The 12,102-nt window shown below is 33.5% G+C and overlaps 1 protein-coding gene across 1 annotated transcript in view; it reads right to left on the minus strand.

Moving 5' to 3' along the window:
* LOC117121307 (protocadherin-15-like) overlaps nucleotides 1-12,102 on the minus strand; it is a 72,402-nt gene continuing 60,300 nt past the window's right edge. Inside the window, exons 35-40 of the mRNA XM_033266452.1 lie at nucleotides 9,545-9,583; nucleotides 8,399-8,419; nucleotides 7,824-7,860; nucleotides 7,498-7,574; nucleotides 6,759-7,320; nucleotides 1-3,663 (exon numbers count right to left, since the gene is read on the minus strand). Of these exons, the coding sequence (XP_033122343.1) occupies nucleotides 3,283-3,663; nucleotides 6,759-7,320; nucleotides 7,498-7,574; nucleotides 7,824-7,860; nucleotides 8,399-8,419; nucleotides 9,545-9,583 (1,117 nt within the window). The 3' untranslated portion in view covers nucleotides 1-3,282. The remainder of the gene's footprint in view (nucleotides 3,664-6,758; nucleotides 7,321-7,497; nucleotides 7,575-7,823; nucleotides 7,861-8,398; nucleotides 8,420-9,544; nucleotides 9,584-12,102) is intronic.

Below are 12,102 nucleotides of genomic sequence, written 5' to 3' on the forward strand. Positions count from 1 at the left end.
TTTACACTAATACAGGCGTACTGTATATACTTTTAATGAAACAAAATCAAATAACTACAATTTTGCTTCTGAAAGGAGTAAACATTTCCCATTCACAAAGCAAAATGTTAAGTCTAGTTTGCCTAAAATCGCCACACTATCGCTTCAGTTTTTTTTTTTTTTTTTTAACTGCAATCATTGCACTAGCGTTGCAGTCCCCGACGCGGTAATCGGGAAGGCTCCCGATACCACCAACCAATCAACATCACCAAAAGCTGTGGGATAGCGGGTAGCGATTGTATGGAAACCAAGCTTCACCATGGGTAAACATTTAAACATGAAATCAAAATGTATGTATTTCAATCTTAATTATTGTCCTATTTGGTGGGATGATTTTGTTGTCCTGCTTATTAATTATTCTTAATTTTTAACATCTGTCAAGAAAACTTCTGAACAACTCTTTTTCTCGTAGTAACATAAATGAATAAATAATAATAAATACACTACACTAAAACTTTATCTACAATGTCATTTGGCTCATTAATTTACACTCTGAATCTGCAAGTAACTTTACAATGACAAGAAAATGTTCATGTTAAATTGCTTATTGAAAACTGTAAAATTCGTTTAAACATTTGTTATTGAAAAATACCCAAACTTGCAGAAACTAAGTATACGACCAACTATCAATCCGTGATACCAACAATACAAATTTACTAAAACAGAGAGCAGAAATTCCCCCTTAAAATTGAAAATATAGACTCTTTTTATTAAATATCTTATATTTAGGTTTTCAAATTGCATTTACATGTACAGGCTTAGGATATAATGTGATGAAGATAAAATGAAAAGATCAAACAAACCATTCTATCAGATGTTCAGATAAAGTTACAAAATGTCACAACTGTTGTCCAAAATTTATCAATATATATATTTTTCAATTTTATATTTACAGCACTGATTTACATTATATAAAGATGCATACACTTTAATATTGTGAAACACTTTAAACGCTTCTCCGAAGATCATTATAAATAGTATTTAGATAGGCCTTTCTTACTGCTGTTGTACAGCCAAATAAAAATCATTGGATGAATTCCACATACTGCCCAGGGTGTTGTGCTCGATCGAGGGCGCCGTATGCGTTTTCAATTGCACGACGACGGTAGAACGTAATGATGTCAATAAAAGTCATCTGCGCATGCGAAAACGTTAAGGTCACCTCGTCGAGCAGATTCTGGAACGCAATTTGGCCAAATCTACGTATACAGTGAACGTAGGACGCCAGGTAGGTCTCGCACGAGTGATTCCGTTCTAGCGTTGCGTCGTCGCACAAATCGAAAGTTCCCTATTTTATATTTGACTCAAAAAAAAAAAAAAAGAAGAAAATATTAGTCAATAATAAGGGTGGCACCAGCAGGAGAACAGGAGTACTGTACTTTTTAACATATTAAGACTCTAAAATCGATCAAATAAGCCTTTAAAATCCCCCTAAATTGCCATCAATTTTGGGGGATTCCTCCCTCTCTGGTAGACCACTTCTGAAAGATTTCGAGCAATGCCCAGCCACGCCCACTTGGCTCTTGTCGGGGACATTGGAATCTTACCCCAACCCACGTAGTGCAAATGCAGGTGCCACTCCAGGGCAACATCAATGCATAGGCAACAACATAACTCTTTTGTAGAAACATGATACAATAATTATTTACCTTTAATTAAATGCAGTGTCTATGCTTACGCCGAGGCGTAAGTTTTATCAAGAGGCTATGCTTACGCTAATTCTACAAGCCTACTCTATGCTTTCAAAAAAGAAAACTTTGACTCCCCATGCCAGTGACTATGAAAGGCACTAACTAAAAGCAAAATACTGTTTTATAAGTTCTTGAATGAAAATGTGTTAGCAATTTTCTCTAGGCACTGTATTGTATTTAGTTTTTGTGCTTGTTTGTTATTCTGGATTTTCATTATCATTTTAAAATAAATCGTGAAATAATATTAACAATCTCACAAAGGCCACTGCAGGTTCCATGAGTTGACGTTATGCCTGTAAGGCGAAAACCCAACCGACCCAAAAATAAACTTGCTAATCATCATAATATTTTAATGTTAACTGAAAATATGTACTGTACATAAAGGCAATTTAAAAAAAATTAAAATGTATTCTTGTGATTATAAACATTTCTAATTGTTGAGTTTTATTATTTCAGTGTGTATAACAATTATTTAAAAGAATAACAGTAGTTATCAAATTGAAATAAATAACATAAATCATCATAAATAACATTATTAAATATGTATTTAAATATATATTTATGTAAAATATGCGACTGATTAAAAGAATATTGATAGCTTATTTTAAAGCATGTACATTATAATTTATTGAAATGACCAAACCTCTAAAACCATATTTCCCCCAATCCATATTTTGTGTGCTAGACATTTCTCCCATTACTAAACTCTACAATTGGAATGTAATGTCATTTATTCATATTGTATGATTTCATAAGAAATGTATATAAAATGTTTATTAGGAAAATTTAATTTAACACTTAATTAGTATCCAAACAATACCAATCATTGAACATTCATTTATCTAATTGGAAAATGGATGGAAAATCAAAATACCTATTAACATGTTTCACCAAATAATTATACCATATTACTGGATGTATAACATATAATTGCACTTTTCCAATAGGGCTGATATACAAATAAACAATCAAATAAGAAAATAATAATTAAAGAAATCATATGTTCCTATATTCAAAATGTTATCATTTTTCTCTTTTGAAATAGATATACCATTGTTTTTATGTAGTTTAAAAAAATAACCTCAAACTTGTTATTGTAAAATAATGACTATAAATTGACCAGCAACAACAAAACAGAAAATTATTTATTACCTTCATGCAACTTTATCTTTACAGTTTCGTAGATGATTGTGTTTAGTTAAAAAGAATTAAGTGTCACCATATTTTATTATTGTACTGTATATTTTATTGTCCTTATTCTTTTATTTCAGCTGTTTATAAATCCTCCATATGTTCCAACCTTCCTGATTCAATCAGGACTCCCGAATTTTCAGAAGGCAACCCAAAAATAGCTAAAACTAGATCCGTACCAATAATAGAGTATTTCTGTGTCAATTCCTTTGCGAGTTGCTAAAACCTCGACAGATCAGAATGCATGTATGAAAAAAACTTTTCAATATTCCTGGGGGTGGATGGGGGCACACTTCACCAGGGCACGTCCATTGTCTTCCCGAATTTTGAGTTCCAGAGGTTGGAAATTCTGATACTCATATCAAAGTGCTGTTATCTGTATATTGTCTAATCCCCAATCATCTCTCCTCACAACAGAGTCCACATCATTTGAACTAACATTGCCCTCTTGTGGTGAATGCGACGATGGAGAGCCATGCTCGCTGTTTACTCCTGAATCTCCCACCGACGTTGCATCAGTCGTTTGCTGTCCATTTGATTTAGCAGATTCTGTGCGATTTACTTTGTAAGTTGCAATTATCGTCGTTCTATCTTGGTCTCTCCTTTCGATGTGATTCAATTTGAGGTTTTTCAGATTCCATGATCCGTACGGAGTAACAACATCACCTTCGGATGGTTGGTCAAACGGGACAGGTGGCTTCATCATCCGATAAGGTAATTCGTTTATGTTGTCCTGATGCTTCTAATATAAAGAATAATATAGAAGAGAAGAATAAAGTTTAACACAAAATCGTTTGATAACATTATTTTATACATATACTTGGATAGTAATATTTATGAAGACAAGTTATTCCATGAGAATACTTTAGATATGTTAGTAAGATTTTAAAAAAAAAAGATACACAAAATGTTTGTTCAGATCCATAGAAGTATTATGGCACTTACCTTTTATCCTAAAATATATGATATTGAAATAATGGGATATTGTAGAAAATGAAAATTATATGTACAGGCTGTGGTGGAAGTGGAAAGTTATAATAGAATTGTATTAGAGTGGATATGGTAGGAAAACATATATATGCATGGTTCTGGGTTGTTTTGATGGTTTTGTCAGTGTGGTGTGTTGGGATATGCGAGTGATGGGGTGTTAGCAGGAAGGTGGTGAGATGTTAGGGTGGGGTCTGTTATGAAAGGGTTAGTTGGATGTTCTGGTGACAGTGTGAAGATTGTGAGGCGTGATATGTTCCATAGAATTTAAGATAGACAACAACATTTCAGATTGGAAACAAACAAGGATATTAAACACAATTATGGAACAAGTATAAAAAAAACAGAAAGAACTTAAAATCGAGAGGTAAAATATAAAATAAATAATACCTAATAGGGGGATATTCTTCTACATATGAAGGCAGTGAATATATTTAAGGAAAGACAACATTACTACAGCAGTTTATTTAAATAATAGAAAAAAACTTTCTAATTTTGAACATCAATCTAAATTTTTAAAACTGCTGCTAATGTGCGATGCAGTATGACGCCAGCAGGGGTATTTTCCCACCTCGTTGGACAGGCCTGGACCACTGCCATTCGAAGCCATGACTAGGTTGTTGGGATCCAAAATGAAAAAAATAATTTGCCGAATAACGTTATTTTGATTGCCAATATTGTTGTGGTAAAAATGCGCAATTTGGACCAAACAAAGCCATAAAAACTCTCCCTGTAAACCCTACCAGCGATTTTTTTTTATTCTGGGCCATCGACCAAGGCTCTAGTCAGACCCCTTTGTTTGGACTGCCCTGCCGGAACATGTCTGACCGCTTGTCAGCAAATTTCTGGTGCCACCGCTGTTAAGATGCAGAACTAAAATGGCTTATTGAAATGCAATACTGATGCTAAGCTGGAACACTTGATCAAACAATCAATCTACTCAAAGTCAATCTAATTTTGTCAATCAATTGGTAAGTTAACCTCAATAACTGAATTGATCTATCATCAATCAATTTATAAAATTATTAATACATTAATCAAACAATTGAACAACAAATACATTAAAAAATTGATAAAGTTAAACAACCAATTAATCAACTGATAAATAAAATAATCAATATATCAATAATCAATCAATAGTTTAATAATTGCAGAATAATACCAATCTAGTACCATCTACCCTTTAAATGAACTGACCAGTTTAGTTATGGAATTTTGAATTAAAGCAAAATCGTTAAGGAATTATGTTAATTAATTGAAACACCATTTCCTAGAAATGGGGCTATGTTTTTTTTTTTGTTTTTTTTTTTTGAAAGGTAGTCACCCTTCAGTCTGCAGTCCTGAGTTTAATCCATGGCAATATCACCATTTTTTGCACCGCTAAAACCAGCATCTAACCCTTAAGCTTCATAGTTTACATGGGTGTAGGCTGGGAGTTCAGTGTGTGCGGGGGAGGGGGTTAAAATACTAAAAATGACCTTTAAGTTTTCATTGGAATAGAAATTTAGTTCCACATTCCTAATTCACTCACCCCACCCCGCTCCCCCTCCCAAAAAAAAAAAACCCAGCCTACACTCATGATTTAGTTTTGTCTCTTAATAAGCAAATAAACTTGCTATAAAAGAAAACTAAAGTTTAAAACGTTTGGAAAAAAAATTGAGATTCGCTTTCACTCTGCTAACATATGGAGCACTGGTTGAGGTTGTTCAGCTTTGAAGCAGACATAAGAATAAGCAGGATTCTTTAGATGAAAACATACTTGTTTAGTAAACTATGGCAATGGAGCATACAACAGGACGTTGCTAATTCTCAAAGCAATTTAAAAATGGGCTATGAGCATTACAACATTCACACATACAGTAATGAAGAATTTGTAAACAAAATGAATGACTATGGGAAAAAGTAGCATGCAGTTAACAATGATAAAATGATAATGACAATACCTTTTAGATTATAGTTGATACTCCTATTTTTCATGAATGAAAATGAAGCGATACAAATGAAAAATATAAAAGAAAGGGATGGACCATGCAATGGATATATGTCTATAGAAGGAAGTACGGTATGGTAGGCAAAATCTATAATGACCTATTTGGAGTTACCTAATGTGCTGCCCAAGTGAATAACCATTTTAAATAGTGAATATTCTTTTATGTCTACCCAACATTACATATCTGGCAGGTACTATGAACTCTAGCTAGCTAGCTACCTATGCTCACCACAGTTTCACATCCCAAAACATATAACATTTACAAAAACTAACAGAAAGTTTTTGATTGGGTGCTAACAGAAACCCTAGCCTCATCAAAGAACTATTACTGTCAAAGCAGACCATTAAGAAAGGATTCTCATCGTAGAAGGTTCGAAAAGATGTGTTTAGGCGAGACTTTTTTTATACCCTGTTTGACGAACCCACCGCACGCCAATAATGATAATTTGAATAAATATAAAATTTTATTTTTACAAGTTAGCGCATCGCACCTGTCACGACAAAAAAAATGAAACTTTTTATTTATTTTTATTATGCTCTGCATTGCCTTGAAATCTCCCAAAATAAGATATCAATATTTCTTCCTTAATTATATAAATTTAAAGCCTTTTCAATCCAATAAAATGTTTACATTCATCAATAAAATTTTATTTTTATTTGTCCTTCACCTAGATGCCTTTGGCAAACCATTTTGCTAAAATATTAGAAAACAAAATTATATTTATTTACATAAATTTAATCCTCTGACGTTTACAAAAATAAGTTTCGCTAAACAAGGTATAAAGAGTCTTGCCTTAATGAGGGCCTAAAAGTGACAGGTGGAATTATGAACGTGATAAAATACATGATATCATTCTTACCTCTTCACTTTCCGTACAAGAACTAATACTTGGTTTTCCGTAACTTGATTCTTCATCATCCTCTCTGTAGTTCTCAGGGGGTGGTGGATACTCAGGGGGTGGGGGAAAATCAATTGGGGGAGGAATATTATTCTGTGGGGGTGGTGATACGGGTGGTGATACTGGTGGCGGTGGTGGTGGAGGGAGTTCTTGATCAATAGGCTGAAAACTGGACATTGTTGGAGGATCATATCGTGTGACATCTTTTGCTGGGGTAATATACACCCCCTGCAGAGATACTGGAGTAGCCATAGGTGGAGGAGTAGCAGGACTAGGGGGACTTTGGGGAGGGGGTGTTGATAAAATGTTATGACCCTCTGGGGATGATGAGTAACCATCACCCTGTGGAGAATCATAGAGTAAAGGCTCTTTCTTTGGAAGAGTGTCGGCATCGATGAAGTCTGGGGTTTCAGATATTGATGTATAATGATGGGATGGGGATGCAAGTTGTGTTGGCTGCTCCTCACTTGTGTAACTTGGAGGTCCACTGCCTGGTTCAGCTTGTTCTGACTCCGTTTCTTCTCTGCAATTAAGGTCAAAGGTTAAAATTACAATAAATATGAACATACAAGTTTGTCACTGTATGAATAACATCAATAATCAGGATGAAAAAAACAACAGAAATAATACAATAACAATATTAATGATAAATTATAATGGAAAAATTATGTATCAATAAATTTATTTGGGAAAGGCATACCTCTGGGGAGGGTGGACTTCCCCATTTTCTATCGTACACGCCGGATTATCATACACTTCCACTTGAGAACGTTGAACCTGCAAGAATAGAAAGAAACTTAAGTTAGTCTGTACAGTATAGAAAGTATAAAGTAAAAAACAGTAGCACTTTTGAGACTAACAATATATAATTTATTCTCTAACTTTCGTCCACACAGTGGACTTCATCAGGAGGCTGTCTATATGAATGTCTATATGAATGAATATATATATTATATATATTTATCATTAAAATACATATAATAAATATAGTAGATAATAAAAAATAAAATGTTATTAAGAACTTACATGATTTGATCTTGCATTTAGAAATGTTGGTGCTCCACTGGAGAAAAAAAACAGAAAACCCAATATAATTTTAAAACTCATAAAAACTAGAACAAATATGACAGAAATAAAGATAAAAAAAAAAAAATTAGCAATATATGTGAGAAGAAAAAAAGCTGCATTAAAGTAGTTTATTAATTATTCAAAGGTATAATAGTTACTTAGATGATACTATTTTGATTGAAATTATAAATGCACTGTGAATGCAGTGGCATATCTAAGGTGTTTTGAAATGGGAGGGGGGGGGGTAGGAACTGATGGGGTGCGAAGTTTAAGTAAGGGAGCTCGATGATTAAATGAAGGGGAAGTAGCACACAAAATAAATGTTATATTAGGTGATTATTATCTACTTGAGACTTATTTACTTTGAACATTTTCAATTGGTTGGGGGGGGGGGGGGGCACAAGTTTCACAAGTTTTTTTCGGGGGAGCATGCACCCCTCACATCCTCCCCTAGATATACCACTGCGTGAATGTAGAAAACTCAGCAGGAATGGCAGAAAGAATGAATGTTCTAGATGAATGAATGGACTTACTTGGGGAATAACTGCTCACTTCTAAAAGATGAATGTGCAGTAGATATCATCATAATGGCAAAAGAAAAGAGAACAGAGAAAGAAAATGAGGATAAATTACAACTAATATTTCATTTTTCATTTGTGGATCCAAAAAAATATTTTGTTTATTTAATAAATAATGAGGTGATGTGGGTTGATTTCTATATTACAAATTTCTAAAAATTACATTTTCTTGCAATGCGAGTATTTACTACTATGGAGATGCTTTATAAACTACAGCCAGACACTGTGCCAGACAATCATCGGCTGACGTAATTCTATAGAGAACGCAATGCCACGACGCACACGTGCAACAGATCGTTTTTAATTCTTGTTATTGAGTGGAGTTGGATTCATCGGCTGACCGTCGTACAGTGGGTGCTCGGCATTTGTCTCTAGCTTTGAGAGGCTTAAGCCGGACGCACACTGCACTGATGCAATTCCATAGAGTACGCAATATGGCGAGCCACGTGCAATGGAAAAAATAAGTTTTTATATGCATATTTTCTATAAAGGTAGCAATATTGAGAGCTAATCTCCATCCAGACTAACAAGTTATAATTTGCCAAAGTTATGAGTAAAAGTAATGCACCTTCTCTGTACTAAAGTACACCACATTCTTATTCTCAGCTTAACATTTAACAACCTGTACACATAGTTTTGGGATGCCAAGCCTCAATATAGTGTATGTTGATAAAAAGTCGTTGATATGGTATATGCTTATTTCATAACTGAATACATAAACTTGGGCGGTAGGAATGGGGTTTTTTGCCTTTTTATAATTGACGAGGACAATTTTTCTAGTTATAATTTTCATCTCAAAGCTAAATGGCCTATTAAAATATACAAATTTTTTTTATTAACATGTTTGTAATAGATTTGGGTTGCATTCAATGAACAGGTCAAACTCTAATTCTCCATGATGGCTCACTAGTCAATAAAACTGCCAGTAAGAAGTGTCTCTTGTAAGGAAGGGAGTTGTGAGGATGCATGGATGTGGTCTAATAAGCCTAAAACTACCTTGAAAATTGGAGTATGAACTCTAGACTAAGGTTTAACACAAATAGGCATTTAATTATCATTGTAACATTAATTAACTGGTAAATTAATGAGTTTAATACTTACGCTTGAACGGACTGGTCATCGAAATATACCGGATTAGATCTACAATGAAAGAAACAAATATAAGAAATATATTAAAATTTGAAACAAAAACGATTCAAGCAACTATACAATTTCTACAATCTTTAGAGATATTGTAAATGCTTGAATAAGCACCGCACTCGAATAAGCGCAACACCAAACCTGATTTTCTTTTAGCTAACCGCCGGTCTCCAGTAAGCACTGCGGCGCTTAACCGAGAGTATAATTACCCTGTGTGTAATGAAACACTTTGAGAAAGAGGGTTTTATATATACAGTGTTAAAATAAATAACACAATGAAGACACAAGCATTTCTTTATAAATGTCTATTTTAATGACACAGGACCTATGATAGGCCTACTAAACTACGAAAATATGTGAGATAGGTAACATGGGAACCAATGCCAATATTTTTTGAGCAAGCGCTGCACGTAAGCCTTCTAAAAATTTTATAAGCACTGCGGTGCATATTTAAGCATTAAGTCTAATAGATCAATAATCCAAACACTACAGTTTAACAAAAGTTTCTGTAAAAAAAAAAGCACTATCCAGTTTAACAAAAGTTTCTGTAAAAAAAAAAAAAAAAAAACACTATACAAAATATGTGACTTCCATCACAAAGTGATGTTGCTGTTAACGTTGAATGGAGATATACATTTCGGGCACTGGATTTTAGCAAAGATGTATCTTTTATTTTTATTGTTTTAATGCAGGTCACACCTCGCATTAAAAACCACTTTTTGGGCCAGGGTTTCTGCACCATCTTTAGCAGCATGTTTGGTCTCTAATTATTTAGCATCATAAATATAAAAGAAATTTGTTAATTTGGGACCAAAGAGTGGACTTTAATTAGAGGGTCTCTGATTGTAAGGGAGACTTGTACTTCAGCATATTTTTATAAATTAATTTATTTGTTGGTATATTAACTCAAAATGTGATTTTAACATTTTGAAATTCTAAATACTAGTGGTTCATCACTGAAATCTCTCTTTTTAAAAAAAATAAATTCTGGTTTTTTGTTTTTTTTTCTTAAGACCACACCTCTACTTCTATTGGTAATTTCACCTGTTATATTACAAATGTACTGAATGATAGGGGACTCATGTTGAAGGCAAGTCACACATTTTAGAATGAATAATAAAAAAAATATTACAGGTAGCAGTATAATTACATATTTCATGTGAATGAAAAATCTATAAGAGTTTAGAAATGATTTTCCATGCAGTAACTAAAAATGCAAGCAGCAAACAGCAGTATTAGCCAGGGGTGGCACCAGTAGGGGCAGGGATGCATTGCCCTACCCCCCGGTCGGACAGGCCAGAACAAGGAGGATGTCGGATCAAACATTAAAAAAATAATAATTTGCCTGTCCAAATAACGTTACCTGTGAACTATACTGGGGAATTTTTATTCCGAGACCCTGACCGAGGCTCTAGTCGGCCCCTTGGTTCAGACCTCTCCGTTGGATATGTCGGAACCCTTTACAGCAAATTTCTGGAGCCACTGCTGGTATTAGCCCCATGACAATGGTACATGAAAATGCAGATATGCAGACAATTTTTTCCACTTTTTTTTTATTTTTTCCATTTCTTTTAAATTTTAATTGTTTAATTATTTGTTTAAATGTTTCTATTTTTGGGTTGGAGACCTCTATGGACACAAACATTAGGCTTATTAGAGCTATCCATTGCTTCCCATTTTTGGAACTGCTTTTTATTGTCTTATTCTTTTGTAATTTGTAAATTCGACTTTGTTGCTTATTGTTCTTGTGTTTTATAATAGAAAGCAATAAATATAAACAAACAACATATAATGGTATTCAGCTCAGTGTAAGCTTCAGCTACATAAAAGAGAGAATCTCGCTATTAACTAACCCAACTATTCTAATCGCAACAACATGCACCTGCATTGTAAAATTTCAATAACAGTGCCGTCACAATGAATCTTTTTTTTCATTTTTTCTTTTTATATTTTGAAAAAAAAAAAAAAAAAATAGCTACAATTGAAATATCTGAAATTCAGACACCAATTTATTTTAAAAACTCAATAAAAACATTTATTTTACAGTAAATGAAAACTATGAATTTTAGAATAATTGTATTGAAAATATTTTTCGTGAGGGCGCTTTTATCAGAATCATGGCAAAATCTCCTGATGAAATGAGGACTCACATTATATGGGTGCGGATCATGGAATGGAGGCTGAATGGGAAAGATGAAGGATTAACAAATGGGATGAGTGGGTTAGAAACTAGAATGAATAATGGATGGAGGAATAATGACAAGATAAGATGAATCAAATATTGGATAGAAAAAATATGAAAGGTTGAAATTTGAATGGAATGAAAGAAAGTTTAAAAGTTGAATGGAATGAAAAAAATGGAATAATTTAAAAAATGACTGAACAATGAGAGAGATAAACCCTGTCTCTTATACACATCTCAATATGGCGAGCCACGTGCAATGGAAAAAATAAGTTTTTATATGCATATTTTCTATAAAGGTAGCAATATTGAGAGCTAATCTCCATCCAGACTAACA

Source organism: Anneissia japonica, unplaced genomic scaffold (assembly GCF_011630105.1).
Source record: "Anneissia japonica isolate Jap-2015-1 unplaced genomic scaffold, ASM1163010v1 scaffold131_len961581_cov171, whole genome shotgun sequence".
NCBI lineage: Eukaryota > Metazoa > Echinodermata > Crinoidea > Comatulida > Comatulidae > Anneissia > Anneissia japonica.